The sequence below is a fragment of the Ranitomeya variabilis genome, chromosome 1 (assembly GCF_051348905.1).
Source record: "Ranitomeya variabilis isolate aRanVar5 chromosome 1, aRanVar5.hap1, whole genome shotgun sequence".
NCBI classification, from domain to species: Eukaryota; Metazoa; Chordata; class Amphibia; order Anura; family Dendrobatidae; genus Ranitomeya; species Ranitomeya variabilis.
The window spans coordinates 223,174,491-223,201,494 of NC_135232.1; the positions used below are offsets into that span (position 1 = coordinate 223,174,491).

A 27,004-nucleotide genomic window follows, 5' to 3' on the forward strand; every position below is an offset into this window, starting at 1 on the left:
ATGTAACCTTCTCAAATGATTCAACTAAATGATGCTGTTAATTGATAATTTTCTATAAATTATATATTTTTTACACTTCAAAATTGATGACCTATCCGAAGGGTTCAGCTCCTCGCTCCACATGAGTCGGCTGGTTAAACGGGGTGTGGTGCACCAGAAGTGGCACATCTCTGTACACTGCATACTGGCCCTGAATGTTACTGCAAGTGCTCACATTCTCTTGTATGGGACACAGCTTGCAGAACCTAGTAGTTAGGTTATTGATATTAAAATCTCCTGGTTATTTGGAGTAACCAAGCCACAATCTAAGTCTTCACATTAAATACATAAATGTGGAAAAAGCAAATATTTTCCACTTCTTAGACCTCTGGCATATAATTATCACTTGTGCAACTAGTTTTTTGCAGTTCATTATTGTTTTACTTCCCTGTAAAATCAATTATAATGCTATTACACAATATTGTGATAAATTGCCGATAACGATATTCTCATGACAAATTATTCTTTTCAATGCAGAAGACCCATCTGAAGTGTACGTGGAGCTGCACTTGGAGCCTGTTTTGGAGAGCCCAATTATAGAGGCCCAGGAGAATGTAATACGACCTCTAACACCTACTGGAGCTTTTGGAGAAGCAAGCATCCTTCTAAAGCCAGAAGAAATTTCTTCTGATACTCCACAACTGCATGCAAAATTGGCCCCTTTTATTGCAGAGGATGATGTACTCTGCCCTCGGACGCCTGGGCAAGATGCAGCTTCTCATTCTGATTCAGAGGTTCCTCCTCCACGTGTCCCAAAAGTAGCTCTAAGTGCCCTTCCTTTGACTCACACTCACAATAAAGAAGAGGACCTACCAGTACATCATGAGAAGAACCTTTGCCACTTGGCAGTCACAAAATTGCTATCTGAGGAAGAACTTCCAAGGACGCCGGGCAGAGAATTCTCTGCCAAATCATCTCCTCTTGAGAAGTCCCAGAGTACCGATACTGTCCCAGCCACACCTGGCAGTGATGCTCCACTCACTGGCAGTAATTTAATTCTCGCTTCTCCTCACATTCCTGGAAGCCCATTCTCCTACCTTTCCCAGTCACCTGGTATAATAAACAGTGGAATTCCAAGGACTCCAGGAAGAGACTTTAATTTCACTCCAACCTTCCCTGAATCTAATGCTACCTTCCCATGTCATCCATCAAGTAAGAAACCTTCAGTTGATGAACCAGATGAAAAATCATTTAAAGAACCAGCCAGTGCTTCCTTAATCGTGAATAATGTTCCTTCTCCCATCCCATTTGTGAGCTCTCCAAGAGGGGATCACCAAAAAGACATCAGGTTAACGGGTGATGATCTGGAACCATCTGAAATTCCTGCCTATTTTACTGATAAGTTAAGTGAAGAGCGCGAGCCAGAACTTGAAAAAGGGCCGCTGCCTACCATGGAAGAATCTGCACCTTCACCTACTCTTCCTCCTACTAGCAGGAGGAAACCTGGACGGCCCAAAAGAATCCCTCCTTCCACCTTACTTACAGACGATAACACTGAGAAGATTTCAGAAGCTCTCCCTATGGGTGGATTGGTAGATGTTTCTATGGAGACATCTGTAATCATTGATCAAACTAGTGACGTCTGTGGCATTAAAGATCCCGCAGCACTTCCCTTAGACTTCCGGAATGAGGAGAAATGTCATATCCCCAACTATGAAGCCATAAACCAGAAAGTCCCCTTGAAAGAGTTAGAGAACCAGTGGAGAAAGGACATAAAAGAGGAGGATGATATTACTAAACTCAAAAAACCACGAAATTGGAGGTCCAAAAAGAAATATGAGGAAATTTCGGTTTCACCTGAATTTTCTCCTCATCGGTCTCTCTTCAAGCCCCGTACAGAGTTTGAGGAGATGAGCATCTTGTATGATATATGGAATAGGGGGATTGATGAAGAAGATGTCAAGTACATGTGTGTTACTTATGATCGGCTTCTACAGCAAGATAATGGCATGGATTGGCTCAATGACACCCTATGGGTCTATCATCCTCATATCCTTTTTAGAAATGTGCGTCCTATTGCTTTTGTTTTTCTTTCTATTTTAACTATACTCACTTGCAAGATATATTCTCAAGAAAGAGCTTGTTGGCTGTAATGTCCTCCAAAATAAACTCCGGTTGTTTGAGGTGCCCTGGTTTGGGGGATAAAACAGTCAGGCACCCCTTGTTGTTGGTGAGACACAGCTAGAGAGGTTTTTTTCTTAAAGTACTGACTTCGAGCTGCAGAACTTTTTATCAGGCTGCCTTAATCCTTGGTTAGGGTAGCAACATTAACTCCTTTTCTACTAATTGTTACATTTTACACAGTGTAGAAGTCAAAAGCCCAATTTAGAAAGGTTTTACATTTTGGTACAGACTTCCACTATATATAGTGAGGCCGAGATGCCCCCCCTTATCTGTCAGGTGAGGCATCATTAGGACAATTTGACAAAAAGCAGATTTATTATTGTGATTGCAACCTCTAATTTTCAACTAATTTATTATGTCTTTAAAACAATGTTTGCATCTCACTTGAAGATGAAAGATGGGATGAAACGTGTGTAGGATGTGGCTTAGCTGAAGAGGGGTGTTGCTTAAATGTGACACTGAAATTTAGGAATATGATGAGTGGTGTGAGTAAATCAAACAAGATAGGGTATTAGATGAGTGTTTAACCCCTTACTGACATCGGACATATTAGTACACCGATGTCAGAATCCCCCGATTTGATGTGGGCTCCGGCAGTAAGCCCACATCTTTCCAGCGACATGTCAGCTGTTTTGAACAGCTAACATGTTCCCGCAATAGCCGCGGGTGGAATCGCGATCCACCCGCAGCTATTAACTAGTTAAATGCTGCTGTCAAAGTCCGACACCAGCATTTAAACCACGCTTCCGGCCTTCGGGCTAGAAGTACAGACACCGGTGACCCCCGTCACATGATCAGGGGTCATCGGTTCGTCGACATGACAACCAGAGGTCTCCTTGAGACCTGATATTTTCAGATCACAGCAGAGCTTAGCTGTGTCAAATTATGAACCATTAAATCAGCTTTCCTTTTATGGCACTGTCAGCTCTGCTGAACTGCCCCCCCACCCCACCATCTGGAGGCTCAATTTCATTATTTATTTATTGTCTCTTGTGCTCTGTTAGGGTATGTGCACACGCTGCGGTTTTTGCTGCGGATCCGCAGCGGATTTGACGCTGCGGATCCGCAGCAGTTTTCCATGCGGTGTACAGTACCATGTTACCGTATGGAAAACCAAAACCGCAGTGCACACGATGCAGAAAAAGCCGCGCAGAATTGCTGCGGAAAAAAAGAAGGACCATGTCACTTCTTTCTGCGGATTCCGCAGCAGTTTTCAACATGCACCAATAGGAAAGTGCTGTTGAAAACCCGCAGAGGAATCCGCAGAAGAAACCGCAGGAAAATCCGCAGTGAAAACCGCAATGGTTTTGCACTGCGGATTTTCCAATTCCGCAGCGGAAAAATCCGCAGCAAATTCCGCAGCGTGTGCACGGGGCCTTAGGGTATGTGCACACGCTGCGGTTTTTGCTACCATGTTACTGTATGGAAAACCAAAACCGCAGTGCCCACGATGCAGAAAAAGCCGCGCGGAATTGCTGCGGAAAAAAAGAAGGACCATGTCACTTCCGCAGCGGTTTTCAACTTGCACCAATAGGAAAGTGCTATTGAAAACCCGCAGAGGAATCCGCAGAAGAAACCACAGGAAAATCCGCAGTGAAAACCGCAGTGGTTTTGCACTGCGGATTTTCCAATTCTGCAGCGGAAAAATCCAAAGCAAATTCCGCAGCGTGTGCACGGGGCCTTAGTTCTCGCACTGCAGTGAGATCAGCACAGGGTCTCATTATATCTCACGCAGAAGTAGTGCAGGACAGGCTGCTCCTGGGTGAGATGTAATGTCAGCCTTGATCTCACTGATGAGCGAGTACAAGTTGACTGAGTACAGCAATTGTAAGTGTGATACTAACACACTCAATAATCCTGAGAGCTAATAGAAGGGTTTGTAATATGACACAGAAACTCAACTGTACTAATCACCCCACCCCACACACTGACTCATGCAGGAAGGAGTTGAGAGCTATATCATTGCATCTCACACACTGAGAAACATGCTCTAAGGCCAGGTTCACATTAGCATTTCTGTGTGCAGCGTATCATCTGCATTCTTACGCCTCCGCATCATCTTACGCATGACGCAAAAAAAACAACTATTTGTGTGCATGCGTTTAAATGCATTTTGGCATGCGTTTGCATTGTTTATACGCATGGTGGAGTTGGTGACATTATTTCCTGGACATGCGCAGTCTAAAGTACACATGTGTATCGAACGCATGTGTACCTATGTGTTCCCATAGACAGTAATGCATTTTTATGACGCAATCATCCGCATGCGCATGATTGTGCAATATTTGACGCCTCAAAAAATGCAGCATGTTGCATTCTCCGGACACCACTGCACACCACGAAACGACGCATGCGTACGCGAACACATGTCCCTGCGTACATCTTATTAAAGATATGGACGCATGCGGATCATGCACTGTGCACAGAAACGCTAATGTGAACCCGGCCTAAGGCAGTGTTTCCCAAACTCCAGTCTTCACAACCCCCAAAACATCGTGTTTTCAGTATTTTCTTAGTATTGCACAAGTGAGAGAACCTGTGGTCATTTCTGATACATTGATAGTAATTTCAGCACCTGCGCAATACCAAGGAAATCCTGAAAACCTGATCTGTTGAGGGCCATGAGGTCTGAAGTTTGGGTGGGAAATACTACTGTAAGCTAGGGTGCTGGCATATTCCTCTTTCCTTTGAGTGTTGTCACCTGTTTGTGAGTGGTCAGTATCCTACAGAGAGAATAAGTGCACGCTCCCAGTGAGCCCCCAGTGTGTGTGTGTATGTGTGTGTGTATATATATATATATATATATATATATATATATATATATGTGTATATATATATATATATATATATATATATATATATATATATATATATATATATATATATATATATATATATATATAATATATATACACATATATACATATATATATACACATATATATATATATATATATATATATACACACTGTACATACTAGCTGATGAGGCCGGCGTTGCCTGGGCATAGTAAATGTCTGTGGTTGGTTATAGCACCTAACTTCTCTTATTTTCCCATCACATCTTTCATTTTCTCCCTCACACCTCTCATATTCCCCCTCACTCCTCTCATTCCCCCTCACTCCTCTCATTCCCCCTCACTCCTCTCATTCCCCCTCACTCCTCTCATTCCCCCTCACTCCTCTCATTCCCCCTCACTCCTCTCATTCCCCCTCACTCCTCTCATTCCCCCTCACTCCTCTCATTCCCCCTCACTCCTCTCATTCCCCCTCACTCCTCTCATTCCCCCTCACTCCTCTCATTCCCCCTCACTCCTCTCATTCCCCCTAACACTTGTCATTTCGACCTCAGATCTGTCGTTTTCCGATCACTCCACTATTTTCCCTCACTCCTCTCATTTTGCACTCACTCCTTTTCATTTTCACCTCACACCTCTCATTTTCCCCTCAGTATATACATGTTTGTCATCTCCCTTATATATAGTATACACCTGTATGTCATCTCCTGTATATAGTATATACCTGTATGTCATCTCCCCTGTATATAGTATATACCTGTATGTCATCTCCCCTGTATATAGTATATACCTGTATGTCATCTCCCCTGTATATAATATATACCTGTATCTCATCTCCCCTGTAAATAGTATATACCTGCTGTATGTCATCTCTTCTGTATATAGTATATACCTGTATGTCATCTCCTCCTGTATATAGTATATACGTGTGTCATCTCCTCCTGTATATAGTATATACCTGTCATCTCCTCCTGTATATAGTATGTGTGTGTCATCTCCTCCTGTATATAGTATATACCTGTATCTCATCTCCTGTATATAGTATATACCTGTCATCTGCTCCTGTATATAGTATATACCTGTGTCATCTCCCCTGTATATAGTATGTACCTGTATGTCATCTCCTCCTGTATTAGACCTCGTTCACACGTTATTTGCTCAGTATTTTTACCTCAGTATTTGTAAGCTTAATTGGCAGCCTGATAAATCCACAGCCAACAGGAAGCCCTCCCCCCTGGCAGTATATATTAGCTCACACATACACATAATAGACAGGTCATGTGACTGACAGCTGCCGTATTTCCTATATGGTACATTTGTTGCTCTTGTAGTTTGTCTGCTTATTAAATCAGATTTTTATTTTTGAAGGATAATACCAGACTTGTGTGTGTTTTAGGGCGAGTTTCATGTGTCACGTTGTGTGTGTTGAGTTGTGTGTGGCGACATGCGTGTAGCAACTTTTTGTGTGTCGAGTTGCATGTGACAGGTTAGTGTAGCAAGTTGTGTGCAGCAAGTTTTGCGCATGGCGAGTTTTATGTGTTGTGCGTTTTGAGTATGTGCAAGTTTTGTGTGAGACAACTTTTGCATGTGTTGCAACTTTTGTGCATGTGGCAATTTTTCCACATGTGCAAGTTTTGCGTGTGGCGAGTTTTGAGTGGCGACTTTTGTGTTTCGAATTTTATGTGGCGAGGTTGGTGTATGTGTGGTGAAATGTGTGCTGAGGGTGGTATATGTGTTCAAGCACGTGGTAGTGTGTGTGTTCATATCCCCGTGTGTGGTGAGTATCCCATGTCCGGGCCCCACCTTAGCAACTGTACGGTACATACTCTTTGGCGCCATCGCTCTCATTCTTTAAGTCCCCCTTGTTCACATCTGGCAGCTGTCAATTTGCCTCCAACACTTTTCCTTTAACTTTTTCCCCATTATGTAGATGGGGGCAAAATTGTTCGGTGGAAAGCGCGGGGTTAATTTCGCCTCACAACATAGCCTATGATGCTCTCGGGGTCCAGACGTGTGACCGTGCAAAATTTTGTGGCTGTAGCTGCGACGATGCAGATGCCAATCCCGGACATACATACATACATACATACATACATACATACATACATACATACATACATACATACATACATACATACATACATACATACATACATACATACACACATACACACACACACACACACACACACACACACACACACACACACACACACACACACATTCAGCTTTATATATATATATATATATCTCATATGTAAAAACATTTGGTTGGTAATATTTCTGCAACACAGGAACAAAATTACAAAAAAATAAATAAATGGTGCATTGTCCTGCCGGGAAAACCAGTCCTCAGAGTTGGGGAACATTGCCTGAGCAGAAAGAATCAACAGTTTTTCCAGGATAACCCTGTACGCGGCTTGATACCTCTCCAGGTCTCCATCTAACCATTAGACGACCAGGTGTTGATCTGGGGATGCTTCAGCAAAGCTGGAATTGGGCAGGTTAACCTTTGCGAAGGATGTATGAATCAAGCCGCATACAAGGTTATCCTGGAAAAAGTTGATTCCTTCTGCTCAGGCAATGTTCCCCAACTCTGAGGACTGGTTTTGCCAGCACACAATGCGCCATTCCACACATCTAGGTCAATCAATGTGTGGATGAAGGACCACCACATCAAATCCCTGTCATGGGCAGCCCAATCTCCAGACCTGAACCCAATTGAAAACCTCTGGAATGTAATCAAGAGGAAGATGGATAGTCACAAGCCATCAAACAATGAAGACCTGCTTACATTTTCGTACCAGGAGTGGCATAATGTCACCCAAAAGCAGTGTCAAAGACTGGTGGAAAGCATGGCAAGACGCATGAAAGCTGTGATTAAAAATCATAGTTATTCCACAAAATATTCATTTCTGAACTCTTCCTGAGTTAAAACATTAGGATTGTTGTTTCTAAATGATTATGATTCTGAACTTTTTTTTTTTGCATTACTTGAGGTCTTCAAGCAATGCATTTTTTTTGTTATTTTGACCATTTCTCATTTTCAGAAAATAAATACAAAATTTATTGCTTGAAACTTCGGAGACATGTCAGTAGTTTATAGAATAAAAGAACAATTTACATTTTACTTAAAAATATACCTATAGAGAGAAAAATCAGACAAACTGAAAATTTTGCAGTGGTCTCTTAATTTTTACAAGAGCTGTATATTCTGCTCTGCTGCTCTAATGCTCTGCCTTAGTCCATTCTGGGGCATGGTTTCATCCGCTGCTCATTTTGCACTGAACACTGACTGAAGCCTACTGGCCCACCCCTGACTGAAAGCCTGCTGCCGGGAGGAATAAAGTTAATTTCCTCCTAGCAGCAGGGCTTTCCGTACTTGCGCCGAGCATCTCCAAAATGCTACTAACCTGCAGATCAATAGCATTTTTTACTTGAAAGATTATTTTTAATGCCAACATGCGAAAATCCAGACAAGTCATGACTGCTGTCAGTCATTCCCACAACAGCGTGATTGACATTCCAACCTGCGCAGATACCAGTGCACTTTTAGAATGAGTGACCGCATGCTGGTATTAAATAAGTAGTCCCATCTCCAAAAATCTATCCCAATATGTAGTAGGTGTAATAATAATAATATTAGCAAATACCTCTAATTAGAAATGTAGTATAGATTTTTTTTTATTTGCTATGTCTCTTTCCTCATGTGCAGGCATTGCAGGACCTTAGGTGTCCATGGTTACGACCACTAGCAGCTAGCTGTCACTTTATCAGTGGATGGATCCGTGGATACCTAAGGTCCTGCAATGACTGTTCATGAGGAAAGAGACAGCAAATTAAGAAAAACTACTACATTTCTAATTGTAGGTATTTGCGAATATTATTATTACACCTACTATATATTGGGATAGATTCGGGAATACCCCTTTAAACTTAGTTTTAAGCCCACTACAGCAGCAATTAGCAATCATACATGGATCATTTAAAATGGTATTAGAAATATAATTAAAAAAATAGTACTAATAACTTTTAGGGGTAAATCCTGCTGTCTGTTTCCTTTCAAGGACAGGTTAACCCCTTTCTGACATTGGACGTACTATCCCGTCGAGGTGGGGTGGGCCCGTATGACCACGGACGGGATAGTACGTCCAGTGCCATCGGCGGCGCTCACGGGGGAGCGCGGCCGGGTGTCAGCTGACTATCGCAGCTGACATCCGGCACTATGTGCCAGGAGCGGTCACGGACCGCCCCCGGCACATTAACCCCCGGCACACCGCGATCAAACATGATCGCGGTGTGCCGGCGGTACAGGGAAGCATCGCGCAGGGAGGGGGCTCCCTGCGGGCTTCCCTGAGACCCCCGGAGCAACGCGATGTGATCGCGTTGCTCCGAGGGTCTCCTACCTCCTTTCTCGCTGCAGGTCCCGGATCCAAGATGGCCGCGGCATCCGGGTCCTGCAGGGAGGGAGGTGGCTTACCGAGTGCCTGCTCAGTGCAGGCGCTGGTAAGCCTGCAGTGCTCTAAGTCAGATCGGTGATCTGACAGAGTGCTATGCAAACTGTAAGATCACCGATCTGTGATGTCCCCCCCGGGACAAAGTAAAAAAGTTAAAAAAAAAAATGTCCACATGTGTAAAAAAAAAATAAAATAAAAAAAAAATTTCCTAAATAAAGAAAAAAAATAATATTATTCCCATAAATACATTTCTTTATCTAAATAAAAAAATAAAACAATAAAAGTACACATATTTAGTATCGCCGCATCCGTAACGACCCCACCTATAAAACTATATCACTAGTTAACCCCTTCAGTGAACACCGTAGGGGAAAAAAAAAGAGGCAAAAAACAACGCTTTATTATCATACCGCCGAACAAAAAGTGGAATAACACGCGATCAAAAAGACGGATATAAATAACCACCAGGTTCCGCTGAAAACGTCATCGTATCCCGCAAAAAAGGAGCCGCCATACAGCGTCATCAAAGAAAAAATAAAGTTATAGTCCTCAGAATAAAGGGATGCCAAAATAATTATTTATTCTATAAAATAGTTTTTATCGTATAAAAGCGCCAAAACATAAAAAAAGATATAAATGAGGTATCGCTGTAATCGTACTGACCCGAAGAATAAAACTGCTTTATCAATTTTGCCAAACGTGGAACGGTATAAACGCCTTCATGAATAGCTGTTTTTTTGTCATTCTGCCTCACAAAAATCAGAATAAAAAGCAATCAAAAACTGTCACGTATCCGAAAATGTTACCAATAAAAACGTCAACTCGTCCTGCAAAAAACAAGACCTCACATGACTCTGTGAACCAAAATATGGAAAAATTATAGGTCTCAAAATGTGGAGACGCAAAAACTTTTTTGCTATAAAAAGCGTCTTTTAGTATGTGACGGCTGCCAATCATAAAAATCTGCTATAAAAAATGCTATAAAAGTAAATCAAACCCCCCTTCATCACCCCCTTAGTTAGGGAAAAATAATAAAATTAAAAAAATGTATTTATTTCCATTTTCCCGTTAGGGTTAGGTCTAGGGTTAGGGTTGGGGTTAGGGTTGGAGCTAAAGTTAGGGTTAGAGTTGGAGCTAAAGTTAGGGTTGGGGCTAAAGTTAGGGTTAGGGTTGGGCTAAAGTTAGGGTTAGGATTACATTTACAGTTGGGATTAGAGTTAGGGGTGTGTCAGGGTTAGGGGTGTGGTTAGGGTTACCGTTGGGATTAGGGCTAGGGGTGTGTTTGGATTAGGGTTTCAGTTAGAATTGGGGAGTTTCCACTGTTTAGGCACATCTGGGGCGCTCCAAACGCGACATGGCGTCCGATCTCAATTCCAGCCAATTCTGCATTGAAAAAGTAAAACGGTGCTCCTTCCCTTCCGAGCTTTCCTGTGCGCCCAAACAGCGGTTTACCCCAACATATGGGGCATCAGCGTACTCGGGACAAATTGACAACAACTTTTGGGGTCCAAGTTCTCTTGTTACCCTTGGGAAAATATAAATTTGGGGGGCTAAAAATCATTTTTGTGGGAAAAAAAAGGATTTTTTATTTTCACGGCTCTGCGTTGTAAACTAGTGAAACACTTGGGGGTTCAAAGTTCTCACAACACATCTAGATAAGTTCCTTGGGAGGTCTAGTTTCCAATATGGGGTCACTTTTGGGGGTTTCTACTGTTTGGGTACATCAGGGGCTCTGCAAATGCAACGTGATGCATGCAGACCAATCCATCTAAGTCTGCATTCCAAATGGCGCTCCTTCCCTTCTGAGCTCTGCCATGCGCCCAAACGGTGGTTTCCCCCCACATATGGGGTATCAGCATACTCAGGACAAATTGGACAACAACTTTTGGGGTCCAATTTATCCTGTTACACTTGGGAAAATACAAAACTGGGGGCTAAAAAAATCATTTTTGTGGAAAAAATGTTTATTTTCACGGCTCTGCGTTATAAACTGTAGTGAAACACTTGGGGGTTCAAAGTTCTCACAACACATCTACACTCACCGGCCACTTTATTAGGTACACCATGCTAGTAACGGGTTGGACCCCCTTTTGCCTTCAGAACTGCCTCAATTCTTCGTGGCATAGATTCAACAAGGTGCTGGAAGCATTCCTCAGAGATTTTGGTCCATATTGACATGATGGCATCACACAGTTGCCGCAGATTTGTCGGCTGCACATCCCAAAGATGCTCCATACAAGGCAGGATGGATCCATGCTTTCATGTTGTTTACGCCAAATTCTGACCCTACCATCCGAATGTCGCAGCAGAAATCGAGACTCATCAGACCAAGCAACGTTTTTCCAATCTTCTACTGTCCAATTTCGATGAGCTTGTACAAATTGTAGCCTCAGTTTCCTGTTCTTAGCTGAAAGGAGTGGTACCCGGTGTGGTCTTCTGCTGCTGTAGCCCATCTGCCTCAAAGTTCGACGCACTGTGCGTTCAGAGATGCTCTTAGGCCTACCTTGGTTGTAACGGGTGGCGATTTGAGTCACTGTTGCCTTTCTATCAGCTCGAACCAGTCTGCCCATTCTCCTCTGACCTCTGGCATCAACAAGGCATTTCCGCCCACAGAACTGCCGCTCACTGGATTTTTTTTCTTTTTCGGACCATTCTCTGTAAACCCTAGAGATGGTTGTGCGTGAAAATCCCAGTAGATCAGCAGTTTCTGAAATACTCAGACCAGCCCTTCTGGCACCAACAACCATGCCACATTCAGAGGCACTCAAATCACCTTTCTTCCCCATACTGATGCTCGGTTTGAACTGCAGGAGATTGTCTTGACCATGTCTACATGCCTAAATGCACTGAGTTGCCGCCATGTGATTGGCTGATTAGAAATTAAGTGTTAACAAGAAGTTGGACAGGTGTACCTAATAAAGTGGCCGGTGAGTGTAGATAAGTTCCTTGGGAGGTCTAGTTTCCAATATGGGGTCACTTGTGGGGGGGTTTAATGTTTAGGCACATCAGGGGCTCTCCAAACGCGACATGGCGTCCCATCTTAATTCCAGTCAATTTTGCATTGAAAAGTCAAATGGCGCTCCTTCCCTTCCGAGCTCTGCCATGCGCCCAAACAGTTGTTTACCCCCACATATGGGGTATCGGCGTACTCGGGACAAATTGCACAACAACTTTTGTGGTCTAATTTCTTCTCTTACCCTTGGGAAAAGAAAAAATTGGGGGCAAAAAGATAATTTTTGTGAAAAAATATGATTTTTTATTTTTACGGCTCTGCATTATAAACTTCTGTGAAGCACTTGTTGGGTCAAAGTGCTCACCACACATCTAGATAAGTTCCTTAAGGGATCTACTTTCCAAAATGGTGTCACTTGTGGGGGGTTTGAATGTTTAGGCACATCAGGGGCTCTCCAAACGCAACATGGCATTGCATCTCAATTCCAGTCAATTTTGCATTGAAAAGTCAAATGGCGCTCCTTCCCTTCCGAGCTCTGCGGTGCGCCCAAACAGTGGTTTACCCCCACATATGGGGTATCGGCGTACTCAGGACAAATTGCACAACAACTTTTGGAGTCCAATTTCTTCTCTTACCCTTGGGAAAATAAAAAATTAGGGGCGAAAAGATAATTTTTGTGAAAAAATATGATTTTTTATTTTTACGGCTCTGCATTATAAACTTCTGTGAAGCACTTGGTGGGTCAAAGTGCTCACCACACATCTAGATGAGTTCCTTAGGGGGTCTACTTAACAAAGTGATGTCACTTGTGGGGGGTTTCAATGTTTAGGCACATCAGGGGCTCTCCAAACGCAACATGGCGTTCCATCTCAATTCCAGTCAATTTTGCATTGAAAAGTCAAATGGCGCTCCTTCCCTTCCGTGCTCTGCGGTGCGCCCAAACAGTGGTTTACCCCCACATATGGGGTATCAGCGTACTCCGCACAAATTGTACAACAACTTTTAGGGTCCATTTTCTCCTTTTACCCTTGGTAAAATAAAACAAATTGGAGCTGAAATAAATTTTTTTTTTTTTTTTTTTACACAAAAAAGTTAAATGTTCATTTTTATTTAAACATTCCAAAAATTCCTGTGAAACACCTGAAGGGTTAATAAACTTCTTGAATGTGGTTTTGAGCACATTGAGGGGTGCAGCTTTTAGAATGGTGTCACACTTGGGTATTTTCTGTCATATAGACCCCTCAAAATGACTTCAAATGAGATGTGGTCCCTTAAAAAAAAATGGTGTTGTAAAAATGAGAAATTGCTGGTCAACTTTTAACCCTTATAACTCTCTAACGAAAAAAAATTTTGGTTCCTAAATTGTGCTGATGTAAAGTAGACATGTGGGAAATGTTACCTATTAAGTATTTTGTGTGACATATCTCTATGATTTAGGGGCATAAAAATTCAAAGTTGGAAAATTGCGAAATTTTTCAAAATTTTCGCCAAATTTCCATTTTTTTTCACAAATAAATGCAAGTTATATCGAATAAATTTTACCACTATCATGAAGTACAATATGTCACGAGAAAACAGTGTCAGAATCACCAGGATCCGTTGAAGCGTTCCAGAGTTATAACCTCATAAAGGGACAGTGGTCAGAATTGTAAAAATTGGCCCGGTCATTAATGTGCAAACCACCCTTGGGGGTGAAGGGGTTAAAGAAAGGTAGTTTTTTTTTTTTTGTGGGGCTTACGCCATTTTTAGTAGCAGAATCAGTTCTTTTCTCAGGCTGCATTTTTCCACTATATCATATATTGTAGATAATATGATCGATTCCATGTGTGGAAATGGTACTGGGAAATAGTACTGTTATGTATTTTCATCAAATGTTCAGTACCTGTCAAAAGTTTGAATACACCTGTTCATGCAATGCTTTTCCTTGTCCTTATTGGATTGTGCACACTGTGGATTCAGACTGAAGGTAGAAAAAACAAAGAATACATTTGGACAAAAAGAAGTTCAGAAATGTAAGAAAGAAATCAGAATATCATAAACACGAAACTTAGATTCTTGAAAGTAACTCTGATGACCGCATTACACACTCTTGGCATTTTTCAATCAACTTCATTAAGGTAGTTTCCTGGAATGACATTCCAGTATGAAAAAGTTCCCAGCATTGCTGAGCACTGTTGGTTGCTTTGCATTCATTCTGTGTTAAACTCATCCAGAGCCACCTCAATTGGGTAAAGTTGGGTGGTTGTGCAGGCAGTGTCATTTGACGCAACACTACTTCACTCTCTTTTTAGGTCACACAGCCTGGAAAGCTATTTCAGGTCATTGTCCTGTTGCAATACATGAGTGCAGAATCCTGTGGTTAGCCTTGCTGGATAAGTGTGCCTTGAATTTGGAATAAATTAGCAACTGTGTCACCAGCAAAACACTCCCACACCATCACACCTCCTCTATGCCTCACACTGGACACCACACATGTAAAAATCTGCTCACCTATTCTATGTCTCACAGTGGCATGGTGGTTGTTAGCAAAAATCTCCAAATTCTAATTTTTCAGATCACAGAGACTTCCACTGATCTATTGTCCAGTTCTTGTGTTGCTTGGCCAAAATAAGTATATTCTTGTTTATGATCTTCAGTAGCTTATTTGTGGCATTTCGACCATAAAGGCCGCCTACTCAGTCTACTCTGGACAGTTCCTGTTGAGATGTGTCTGCTACATGATTTCTGTGCAACATTTTTGAGGGCTGTTCTCTGAGGTGTTGTCAATTTTCAGTTTCTGAGTCTGGTAACTCTGATGAACTTGTCCTCTACAGAAGAGGTAATTCTTGGTCTTCCATTCCAGGGGCATTACTCATGAGTCAGTTTCTTCATGTCGACTATTGGTTTTCATAACTTCACTTGAGGATACTTTTTTAAGGTTCTAGAAATATTCCACATTGAGTGGTTTTCATATCCTAAAATAATGATAGACGGTCATCTCTCTTAACTTAGTTGAGTGGTTCTTGCCATATTCTATCTTAGATCAGTTGTGAAATAGGGCTCTGCATTGTATGGAACTGTGTACCAACACTGCCTCACAAACACTTTCTGTAGGTCGATGATTCCACAAATGATCTCTTTCTGAGACCTACCAGTTCATAGGAAGTCATTCCAGGTGACTCATGATGAAGCTGCCTGAAGAAATGTCAAGGGTGTATGAAGCTATCGGAGTTAGAGTGGCTGTTTTTCATCCAGACCTTTTTTTTTTTTCTAATTTTTATCATCGTGTCATCTGTATATCCGTTTTTGACGTCCTTCATACAACTACAAAAAAAAATGCACATAATCAAATACAGTTTCCTAGCTTTATAATAGAAATGTAACCATAAAAATTGCCATTCGGGTTTCTGTGAGAGCGTTTGTTTTGTTTGCTTGTTTGTTTGTTTGTTTGTTTTATACCACCTATAGACTTGAATGGATGAGTCTACAATTTTTTTTTCTCACCATCAAAAACGTTTGTTTGAACAGACCTATTTAATAACATGGGTCGGTGTGCTAGCAGATCAAAGATTGGACAGGACACATCCGATTTATAGGCTCATTTGCATGAGCCCTAATAGTGGAAGGCTTTGAGAAATCGGTTTGCCACATACTCTGGTTTGTTTCACAGGTGTTTTACCCCTTGTATCCATATGTGTCTTTGTGGTTTTGCTGCCCTCAGTCTAAGACCTCATTCGCACTTGCGTATAAACTCTGCGAGTGCAATGAGAGAAAAAAATCGCATTGCTCTCTCACCAATGTTATTCAATGACAGTGCTAATCTGCAATTTTTTTTAATTAACTTTTTTTTTTCCTCAGCTGAAAACGGACTGAGGAAAAAAATCACAGCATGTTGCGATTGCGTATATCGGATGAGACTTGCCAATGCAAGTCAATGGGTGTGAGAGACAAAAAGGACAGCACACGTATGCCATCCTATTTTTACGACTACATTACCATTCTGTAGCATAGAACACTGTAACAGGTCCTGTAAATGATTGCAGAATAATAGTTGCAGAGAAAAAAAACACATTTTCTATGGATGCTATGTGAGAAAAATAGCATTGTACCCCCATGGGCACGCGTTCTACTTTTCTGGATCAATATCGAAGCGATCATTTTTTAACTCTAGTGGGAGCGAGGCCTAAATCTACAATGTGCACATTCCAATAAGAACAAGAGAAATCTTTTTATGAACAGTTGTCTCTAAACTTTCAACCGCTATTGTAAATACATGGAAGGTGGCAAAACTCAATATTTCCGGCAATAGGAATTATTCTATGTGGGGAAAGTCTTTCCTATTGTGGGAGACATTTCTGACTATGGCCTTTGGACTGTGTCCCATTTTAGTTTGCATACCAGCACTTCATCAGATCACATTTACATGTGGCCACTAGATTATAGTGTAATACAGGTAAATTTGCAGAAAACATCTGACCCTGAGAGCATGTAAAGCCTCTCCGTGCGGTGTCCCAGATTTTTCAGAACATGTGCGACCTCTGAGAAATGTTTAGAAGCTGTGATTTCCTTCAAAATAGCGTCCGGTATTGGCTTGACAGAAAGCTCCATCATTCACGTGTCAAATTTTGACTTGTGGTAGTTTCAGTAAATAAAGTTATAACAATCTGCATGTTCTTGCTGGATTTATAGTGCATCAGCAGCATATATTTCATAGTATTATACCTCTAATTCACAAGAACGCATTTGTGTATATTTTCCTTGACTCTTTTTTTCCCCACCAACCAGTGTTTCTTCCCCCAAGAAAAAGAAACGCGATGATGGGTTACGTGATCATCTTACTGGCTGCGCCCGTAGTGAGGGATACTATAAAATTGATCATAAGGACAAAGCAAAATACCTCATTAACAATCGCTCTATGACTGAGGAACCTTTAAATGATACCCAGGTAGGAAATTGCTGCAGCTTAGGTGCTGAAAGCACAGAACACACAATACATCCTTGTTCTGCACCCTGCTAGTATGGGCAGTAAGGGCACATGCAATTATTATAGTGCGCATGCACTCTTTTGGTCTTCCGCTATCACAGTGTAATGTACTTATACTGTTTTATCTTCTAAATGCCTTTCTGTCCCTCTGTCCAGGGGAAGAGCATCCCAGCTCAGCCTCACACCTCCACCCGAGCAGGTTCAGAGAGAAGATCAGAACAGCGTCGGCTGCTCTCCTCCTTCACTGGAAGCTGCGACAGCGATCTGCTGAAATTTAATCAACTCAAGGTAAGGAAGTGGGTTTTATTTTTAAAAGGGGGATATGAATTTGTCATTTTGTCACTTGTTTTGTCAACAGATATGCCCCAAGTAGTTTTAATGTGGAGGTTGCTAGGTATTGTCTTTCAACACTGCAAGATCATTGTGAACCAGTGTTGTTAAAGGGAACCTATCACCCCGTTTTTTTCGGTATGAGATAAAAATACTGTTAAATAGGGCCTGAGCTGTGCATTACAATAGTGTAGTTTGTGGACCCCGATTCCCCACCTATGCTGCCGAAATACGTTACCAAAGTAGTCATTTTCGCCTGTCAATCAGGCTGGTCAGGTCGGATGGGCGTGGCTTCTTCCCCCAGATATTGCGTAGTTTTCCGTTGGTGGCGTAGTGGTGTGCGCATGTCCAACGTCCCCAATCCTGCACGGGGGGGTGAAAATAGCAGCGATGTCCGTTATTCCATTGGTGGTCGGTGGGCGCGGCCATCTTGCTTTGGCCGCGCGTGCGCAGAAGCGGCGCTCTGCTGGCCGCGGCTTCAGGAAAATGGCCGCCGCGATCTCCATCTGCGCACGCGCGGCATCCCGCGGCCATTTTCCTGAAGCCGCGGCCAGCAGAGCGCCGCTTCTGCGCACGCGCGGCCAAAGGAAGATGGCCGCGCCCACCGACCACCAATGGAATAACGGACATCGCTGCTATTTTCACCCCCCCGTGCAGGATTGGGGACCTTGGACATGCGCACACCACTACGCCACCAACGGAAAACTACGCAATATCTGGGGGAAGAAGCCACGCCCATCCGACCTGACCAGCCTGATTGACAGGCGAAAATGACTACTTTGGTAACGTATTTCGGCAGCATAGGTGGGGAATCGGGGTCCACAAACTACACTATTGTAATGCACAGCTCAGGCCATATTTAACAGTATTTTTATCTCATACCGAAAAAAACGGGGTGATAGGTTCCCTTTAAAAATGCTCATTTCACGATTATCTTGTCGTGTAAATAGGCTGCCAACCTCCCAACGAACGAGCATCTTGTTTATCGTGTGAAATATGTTTTATGCAGCATAAAAGATCATCATTCTTGGTGGTGCATCGTCCTGTGTAAACGGCGCTTGCACTACCGAGGACAATGGCAGCCTACGTGCACTGAGCAATCTTGTATCGATCACTCAGCCCATCAATTGCTGTGGTCAGCCTGCATAACCAGACAGTCGACCAGTGATCGGTCTGTGTAAATTGACCCTTAAATTGCAGTCCATTTGGATCCTCGGAGGCGCTGTAGTCTCTTTTTAGAGCCAATACTTTATTGGGACAATAGCCGTTTTGCAGCATGTGGTGAAGAATCCTATTGTTCAGCTTTTCGTATATAATTTACACGATGTTGTAAACAGAGCGTACATGTATAGACGTTTTATGAATGTGTTTTGCTGATTTCAGTTTCGCAAGAAGAAAATACGTTTCTGTAAGAGCCATATTCACGACTGGGGCCTTTTTGCCATGGAGCCAATTGCTGCGGATGAGATGGTCATTGAATATGTGGGACAGAATATTCGCCAGGTAAGATGGTTACCAACAGGATATCTTTTCTAAGCGGAGACTGTGATTTTGATTTCAGTAAAAAAAATAACCATTTTCTTTTTTACTGTCAGGTCATTGCTGATATGCGGGAAAAGCGATACGAGGATGAAGGGATCGGGAGCAGCTACATGTTTAGGGTGGATCATGACACCATCATTGATGCCACTAAATGTGGGAATTTCGCTCGGTTTATTAACCATAGTTGTAATGTAAGTTGCATCTTTTTGTCAACTTTTTTATTTTAGATGTTTGTTGGAATAGTTCATGGCGAGTCTAAGAAACATTTTACTTCTAGACCTTATTGATTCTGTCAGCAGAGTGAGAGGACATCATACTATGTACATCCTTGCACTTGTTATTTAATTTGTTATTCCTTTGCATTTGAAATGCAAAAAGTAAATTGTCTTAATTGAAAATGTTCTACCATTTTGCTACTGCAGAATGTCTGCAAGTCTTTTATGCAGCCTGTCATCGGCAAGAAAAAGTTACAAACCTGTCCTCTCTTACTGTTAAATATAGGAGTGGAGAGAGGGATGTACATGATTCTCCGCAGCGAGCATGGAGTGAGGAAGGGGTGGGTTTTGGTGGGGGAGTATCCACAGTCTCAGGAAGGGCAGGGTGCACAGGCTATAGAAAAGGAGGAAAGCACATGAAGTGGAAAGAAGTGCGGGATAGAAGCTAAGCTGTTCTGATATATGAACACCTCAGCACCCAGGATACAGTTCGACATCTCACAACCTATATTACTGTGAGAGACACTCCCACAAGAGTGCAATGCAGGAACACGGTCTGATCACACCACAGCTCCTGGCTAAGAGAGGAAACAAAAGAGTATACAGACAGGGCAGCATGGGATCACAGCTGATTCTTTTTGTGAGTAAAATATTTCGCTGCCTGTTTTTAAGCTATGTATGACCTCAAAGAAAGAATATGTTGCAATCTCGTGTACTGTCTGTATACTCTTTTGCTTTCCCCCCTGCCCAGGAGCTGTGGTATGACCAGACCATGTTCCTGCACGGTCAGACACAGACATTACACAGGAACTTTTTTTTTTTTTTAAACACCTCCAATTGTGGAAGTTATTATTATTCCAAGATCTATTGATTAAAATTAGCTTTGTTCGTGGGAAAACCCCTTGACGTGTTGAAAATACTCCATATAGTGCCTATGTTTATTGGTCACTTTTTATTGTTTTTCAGCCTAATTGCTACGCAAAGGTCATCACTGTGGAGTCTCAAAAGAAGATTGTCATCTACTCCAAACAATATATTAATGTGAATGAAGAGATCACATACGATTACAAGTTCCCTATAGAGGACGTTAAGATCCCTTGTCTTTGCGGAGCAGAGAATTGCAGAGGGACATTGAATTAAATTGTCTCTGATCTGTCAATGCACCTTTCAGCCATAGCGGACTGCAAGTAAGAGGTGCAAGTTGCACTTTTGCCAAAAAAAAAAAAACTACAAAAAAACAAAAACGGTTTCGCACTTCTCTTGGGCTCCTGAACAAGAAGGGCACATGTACATCACGACATTGCTTCTGATTGTAAAGACCCTGGTGCTCTTTATTTTTATTTTCTTTGACTTTTCATCTTTAACATTGAAAAGGTGATACCACTTAGTGGCACAGAAAACATGTATGGAAAACCGAGAAACCGCTCTCAACAATTTTCTCCTGACTAATATTAATCTAGTGGAGGTCATAATTCGGTACCTTCTTTTTTTTTATGCCATAATGCTGCTAGTTTCCTCATCAGATACGCACCATAAATATGAAGAGGTAATACTGTAATGGTATCCATTGGAAATAGATGTTACCCTTTAACTTTTCAGAAAGGGATTCCCTTTTTATACATTATTAATCTTTTGACGTGAGATAAGCTTTTGATTTGTATAATATTTCCCTTCTTATTTATTTAACTATTCTTGGTCTTTTCCTCTCTTCTTCCAACTTTTAGCAAAATGTAACAAAAGTCCAAGACGGATTTGAAGGAGTAATCCATGATCTTGTCCTTGCCGTTTGGAAACTGGCATGTAAAACTCCCTTACACATTATTTATTCACTGCTGCAATTGGGAAAAGGCATCATGGTGCCGTGAAAGAAGCAAAGTTGCTGCGTAGTGCAGGGACTTATGTGGATGTTTATAGTACAGCAAAGATGATTGTGACTTTTGTAAGCGCTTTCCATAGGCTGTAGGTAGTGACCATTTACCTTTTTACAACAATCAGTGCATCTCAAGTAACTTTGATTCGTGGTATAGATGCCCATGTGTATGAATGATAACTAGGCCACCTTGGAATAAGTCAGAAATATGGGCCTTGCTTTGTGCTATGACCACATTCACATTGGCATCTGGTGTACCAAGGTGTAGATGATAATGGGAGAACTTAAAATAAAATGTGTGACGTTTTTCATTAAGTTTATGCTATTCTAATCAAGTGTTTGTCCAGAATCCTGTCGCTCACAATAGGTCGGAGATGTGTAGCTCCTAGCAGTTAGCGTTTCGGACTTGCCACAGTTTGAATACTATTCTCCTCCATTCTGTGATGACTATTCACAGGGTGTAAATGAAGCTTGGTTTCTCTGTATGCAAGCAATAAGTCAAGCGTCATTTACCACATGAATGGTGATGTAACGTGACAGAAGGAAGCAGTAGACTGCGTGCCATAAGGCTGAGGCAGGATGGCTATGGTGAGTGACACAGGATATGGGACGAAAAAAATCTATTTAGATGTTAAGTGGTAAGTAAGCACCTTTGAAACATAGGATGGGGTGTTGGTGCACGTAAGTTGCTTAGAAGAGATGGTTGGGAATAATGAGTAGGGTGACTGCTTTCTCTAGTAAAGTTATACTTTAGCTTTCCACATTGCAGTGTTGCGTATTGATAATCTGCGTATTAGGTCATCTACAGTTGTCCATGGTCAGGAAGGACTTGAGATCTAACTCGCTGTTCTTTCTCTCTATATTTACCATACCGGGGTGACCTGCACATTTCTGGCACCATGAACAGGTCCTTGTCACCTTTAGGGTCAAATTTTTGTTCTGTTGGCTTCCCAGACTCTCTCTAATGTGACGGAGTCATTGTTTACTTGCACACTAGTGGCAACTGATTGCTTGATATGGGCAGCAAGGTGAAAAGTTTTCACAAATCTTTTCTTCCTTCTGTAACGGCATTTCATGAAGTATTAGCTGATCTTGTGCATTGTATTTTGGTACTTTATTCTGCTAGCTCAGCATTAGTTTGACTTGGACAGTGCCCTTTTATCCTTCTTTTGACCGGTGCATTCTTACACATGGGTATTTTTGAACGGCATCTATAATATAATGATCCTATTTTTCAGATGCTTCCAAAACCAATAGCGCTTCTAAGTGTAATATTTAAGCTTTTGCAAAGCTTAAGGTGTTTTGTAGAATTAAGAGTAATGGAGCTTCAAGGTAATCGATCAGGAAACATGTCCATAGTTTTAGCTCTACTGAAATTACACAGTAAGTGTCAGGTACTCCCCTTCTCATCCCGCCCCACATTAACTTGGTGTTTTATTTGCTTGACTGGAATTTGTCTTCCAAAGGTTTGCAGTTAAGTGGCACAATAGATGTAAAGTTAGGACCATTAGATTTCACCTGTCAGTATTTGCAAAATAAGAAGTATGCAGGTTACATAGTGATCCCTAAAACCCAACATTGCTCTAAAATGAAGAAGAAGGTCATCACAGATATTGAAATAGTATGTAATTGAATCATGGCTTGTTTTTTCCAAGATGTCTGGCTGCTATACATATTTCAAACACTCACTGGTAGACATTGTTCTTTGACATTGTCATGAAGTTGACCTATCCGCCACACTCCCAGTTTAGCCATTTCGATTTCTTTATCAGTATGCAACCTTTTGTTTTACAGCTTTAAAAAACAGACTAGAGATGAATGAATCGATTTCTCAAGACCTTGATTTAACACCCACATCATTGATCTGTGGCTGTAGAACAGGAGCTCTGCGAATCGCCTTTTAACTGTCGGCATCCCCATTTCTTTTGATTAGCCAGCTAGGTGTGACTGTTCGTCACACTGCAATGTTGACATCGAGCTAGGCTGTCTGATCAAAAGAAGAGTTGGGGATGCTGGTCGGAAGGAGGTAGTTTGCGGGGCTTCTGCTCAGAGGCCACTGATTGTTGATGTGGTCCCTGGACACATGCTCCTGCTAATTTGTTAGTTCATCTTTAAAACGGGTTCAAATGAAAGCTATTCATTCACATCAGATTGACATTTACAGATTTGTTTGAGACTTGCCATTTAATGCTTGGCTTTTCTCAGATGCTCATTTGTTGTTGGGGATAAAGTGAGAAGTGAGAGAAGTCCAAATGTTGCAATGGAATTAAATATATAAAATTAGGGCAAAATCAAGGATATCGTCATAGCAGGAAAGCAGATCAGTTCTTCAATATCTTTACTTGTTCAACAGAAAAATGTAAGACTCCGATGTTAAGTACATTTTAGACATGGGGTCCAATGTACTATTGCCAGTAAAAATGGACGAGTCTTTGCTTTCTCTTTTTATGTAGTTGATAGGTCAGATTTAATACAGGTTATACACTAATATTTACAAGCATTCGTGATGACTTGATTTAGGCCCCAAAGGTGAATTGTGATTCATCTTAAATAGGTTCATCACCAAGATTTATTGATACAAAAATTTGGTTACTGCTGTCCTAGATGGGACATGGCATAACTGCTATCAAGCTGCTTATCCATCTCTCCCATCAGTACAACCTAGCGGTGAGACAGTGCTTTACAATGTCTGTACATTACATGGATAGTCCATTTGCTTGCCTAGGAATGGTGTAATTCTTGGTTTTCCCTGTAGTGGCAGGGTAAATGAAGACTTTCTACTGGATTCCTATGCAGATTACAGCTGATTAATTATGTATCCCAGCTCACCCCGTAGTTGTCCAGGCATAGGTATTTAATGACCTATTTACAAGTTAGGTCATCAACACTGGATCGGTAGGGTCCAACACCCGGTGCTCCTCACCAATCAGCTGTTTTTTTGCCTCGGTGGTGGCCATATGTAGACATTTTGCCAGCTACTGCAGTACTGTTTCTACTCAGAACTACAAACTCTTCTGCACTTTGAATGGAGCTGCATTTACTGTCTCTGTTCAAAGTGTTCACACCCAACCGGAGCAAAAAGTACTGTTTGGTTGGGGCGGAGGGAGTCAAATCCCCACCGATCTGGTACTGACAAAGAGTCTAATAATCATCAAATACCTGTGTTTGGACAACCCCTTAAGCTAAATTTAAGGAGGACCGTTTTGAAAAATGTCTTCTTAAAAGTGAATGGCCAGATTTAAAATTAACAATGGGTGAGGAATGGTGACTTGGTAAGGCTATTATCTGTCTTACAATCTCCTACTGCTGCATTAACCATGTTACTGTAAAATAAATCTAGGTGGGAAACTTCTTGACTTAAGCCCATTTGAAGACATAAACATCTCCAGGTGAAATGCATAGGGTAGGCAGCTATATAGCCAGCGATGTATTTGGCTCAGTTTAATACAAAAAGTGCTAGATTCAGCCAAATACAAGACTACTATTCTTTTTTTTGCCCTTCATGCAAATTTCAAAAGATATTCAAAATGGTTTCAAGTAAGACGGGTCCCATTTTTCAGATGCTTGGGAAAGGCGGCCAGCCTCTTCAATACAGTAAATACATTTTAGCTTTCAAAAAGTAAATGTGAATGTTTATTTTGTATAATAGAGAAATGTAAATTAAGAACCATGTGTACGTGTTTTGTCTCCTGTACATAATTTAGCAGCTTCCCTTCTTCCCAGTTTTTTTTTTTTTATTTTCTTCCTTTTTTTTTCTCCTTTAATAAATGCACTCGCCTCAACATCAAGGTCACTGTTGCCAGTGTAATATTTTTATACAGCATCTTTGAATTTCTTCCATTTGTACCTGTTTTTGCACAAGGTAGCTGTTCACCAGAAGATTAAAAAAATTTTTTTTTTTATTATTATTATTATTATTAATTCAACAAAACAGCATTAATGTTGTAACGGTTTTTGAAAATCTCGCAGGGATAATATCAGTGCATTTGTGTTAAGAGAAAAAAAAAGGAAATTTAAAATCTTTATGTGCTTGTGTGTATATAGCTATATATAAATGAAGAAAAGGTTTTCAGTGTACTTAGAAACTGCGTATCCTGTACAAGGTTTCACACAAAATCTCGAAACATTTGTTTCTTGTAGAAACAAGTTGACTTCTTTTTTTTTTTTTTTTTGCCGAATTCTTTGTATCTGAAACAAGTATGTAAATAATTTAAGCTGAATATTGTAATTTCAATTTTCTTTTTTGAGTTACAGCTTAATGCATAAGGATTTCTGTTCAATATTATGGATGTTATCCTGCCACAAAAATGCTGGCATCTGTCTACCATATTGAAAAGGAATCTGCAGCAAAGCAGCATTGTATACTGGCGTGAACGAGTAGAAGATTTTAGCTTGTGTCAAGCTTTATATAACATGTACATTCTGTATAAATTATTATTTTTTTTTTTTGTCAAGCTAGGTTTGATTTAGAAGCATTAACAAATTGAATGGAAGAAATGGAGATTCCTTCCTCCCCCTCTCACTAAAAGCATTGTGTACTTATCACATAGCAACTATAAACCATATATATTAACACGTTTGTGGCCAGAAGCCTTGCAGAGCATAAGCTTCTCACTGCAAAAGTGTTGGCCCGTGCAGTCTCGTTGTTACAGATCGGAGAGGTTTCACTCTTAAAACTGCCAGAAGCAAGGGCAAATCATCTGCAAAGCAAATCCAGCAGTTGCGTCGACAAACAAGTGAATTTTCAATATTTCATAAATATATTTTTGTTTAATTCGTCAAATATTGCCATTCTAGTATTTGTTAAAATAAAACACTATAATGAATATTTTAAAGGGGTTGTTAAAAAGAAAAAAAAATCTAATGGCACACTGCTGAAAGTTTCATGGGATTATTTTGTATATAAGGATATTTTTAATTCACAAAAATCTAAGGAAGAAATAAAAAATCAACCAAGTGACAGGTTTTGCAATAAAAGAACTTATTTTTTCATTAGCTCCATTAGCTTTTGTTTTCAGATCTCTTCTACGGAGATTTTGCGGGTTCAATAAAATTATTTTTTAAGAATGTTCTACATTTAGGGATTTTTTTGTGCATATGAAAACTGCCTTGGATATGTACTTTGTTTTTGAAGAAAGTGTTTTTTGTGGGTGTGTCTTGCCTGTATATATTTGTTCATATTTTTGTGAATTCAATACTCTGTACCATTGTATTATAGTAATTTTTATAAAGCAAACCATAAATATACTCACTTTTCTTAAAGAAAACCAAAGTCTTATTGTGTATTTGTTTTCTTGTGTACAGTTTTACCTGTATTATTGTTCTATATATATGACCCACCCACTGGAATGCATTAATAATTATGTAAGGACAATTGGTCTGGATTATGGACAGCTCAGAATAGACCATTATAGGATTGAACAGTACCTCAATAATATAGTTGCTGGTCCCTTTAAGGGTAAGGCCAAGCTAAACAACCGTGGTGCAAATCAGATCTCAAACCATCATTGACTTGATTTTCTGTCATCTGTAATTATACACTGCTTAAATGGAACTAATCTTAATGTCAATCCATTAACACAAAACGACTGTTCAAACTAAGCACAAGCACTCAGTGCACTCTTTCCCACTTAATGTTTTCTATCTACAGTACAGACCAAAAGTTTGGACACACCTTCTCATTTAAAGATTTTTCTGTATTTTCATGACTGGAA

The 27,004-nt window shown here is 40.9% G+C and overlaps 1 protein-coding gene across 1 annotated transcript in view; it reads left to right on the forward strand.

Annotated features, from left to right (window-relative positions):
- The window catches only part of SETD1B (SET domain containing 1B, histone lysine methyltransferase), a 56,448-nt gene extending 35,750 nt beyond the window's left edge, over positions 1-20,698 (forward strand). The window contains exons 13-18 of the mRNA XM_077293116.1: positions 517-2,028; positions 17,128-17,294; positions 17,490-17,621; positions 19,047-19,166; positions 19,259-19,396; positions 20,387-20,698. Of these exons, the coding sequence (XP_077149231.1) occupies positions 517-2,028; positions 17,128-17,294; positions 17,490-17,621; positions 19,047-19,166; positions 19,259-19,396; positions 20,387-20,560 (2,243 nt within the window). The 3' untranslated portion in view covers positions 20,561-20,698. The remainder of the gene's footprint in view (positions 1-516; positions 2,029-17,127; positions 17,295-17,489; positions 17,622-19,046; positions 19,167-19,258; positions 19,397-20,386) is intronic.
- Positions 20,699-27,004: the final 6,306 nt, after the last annotated feature.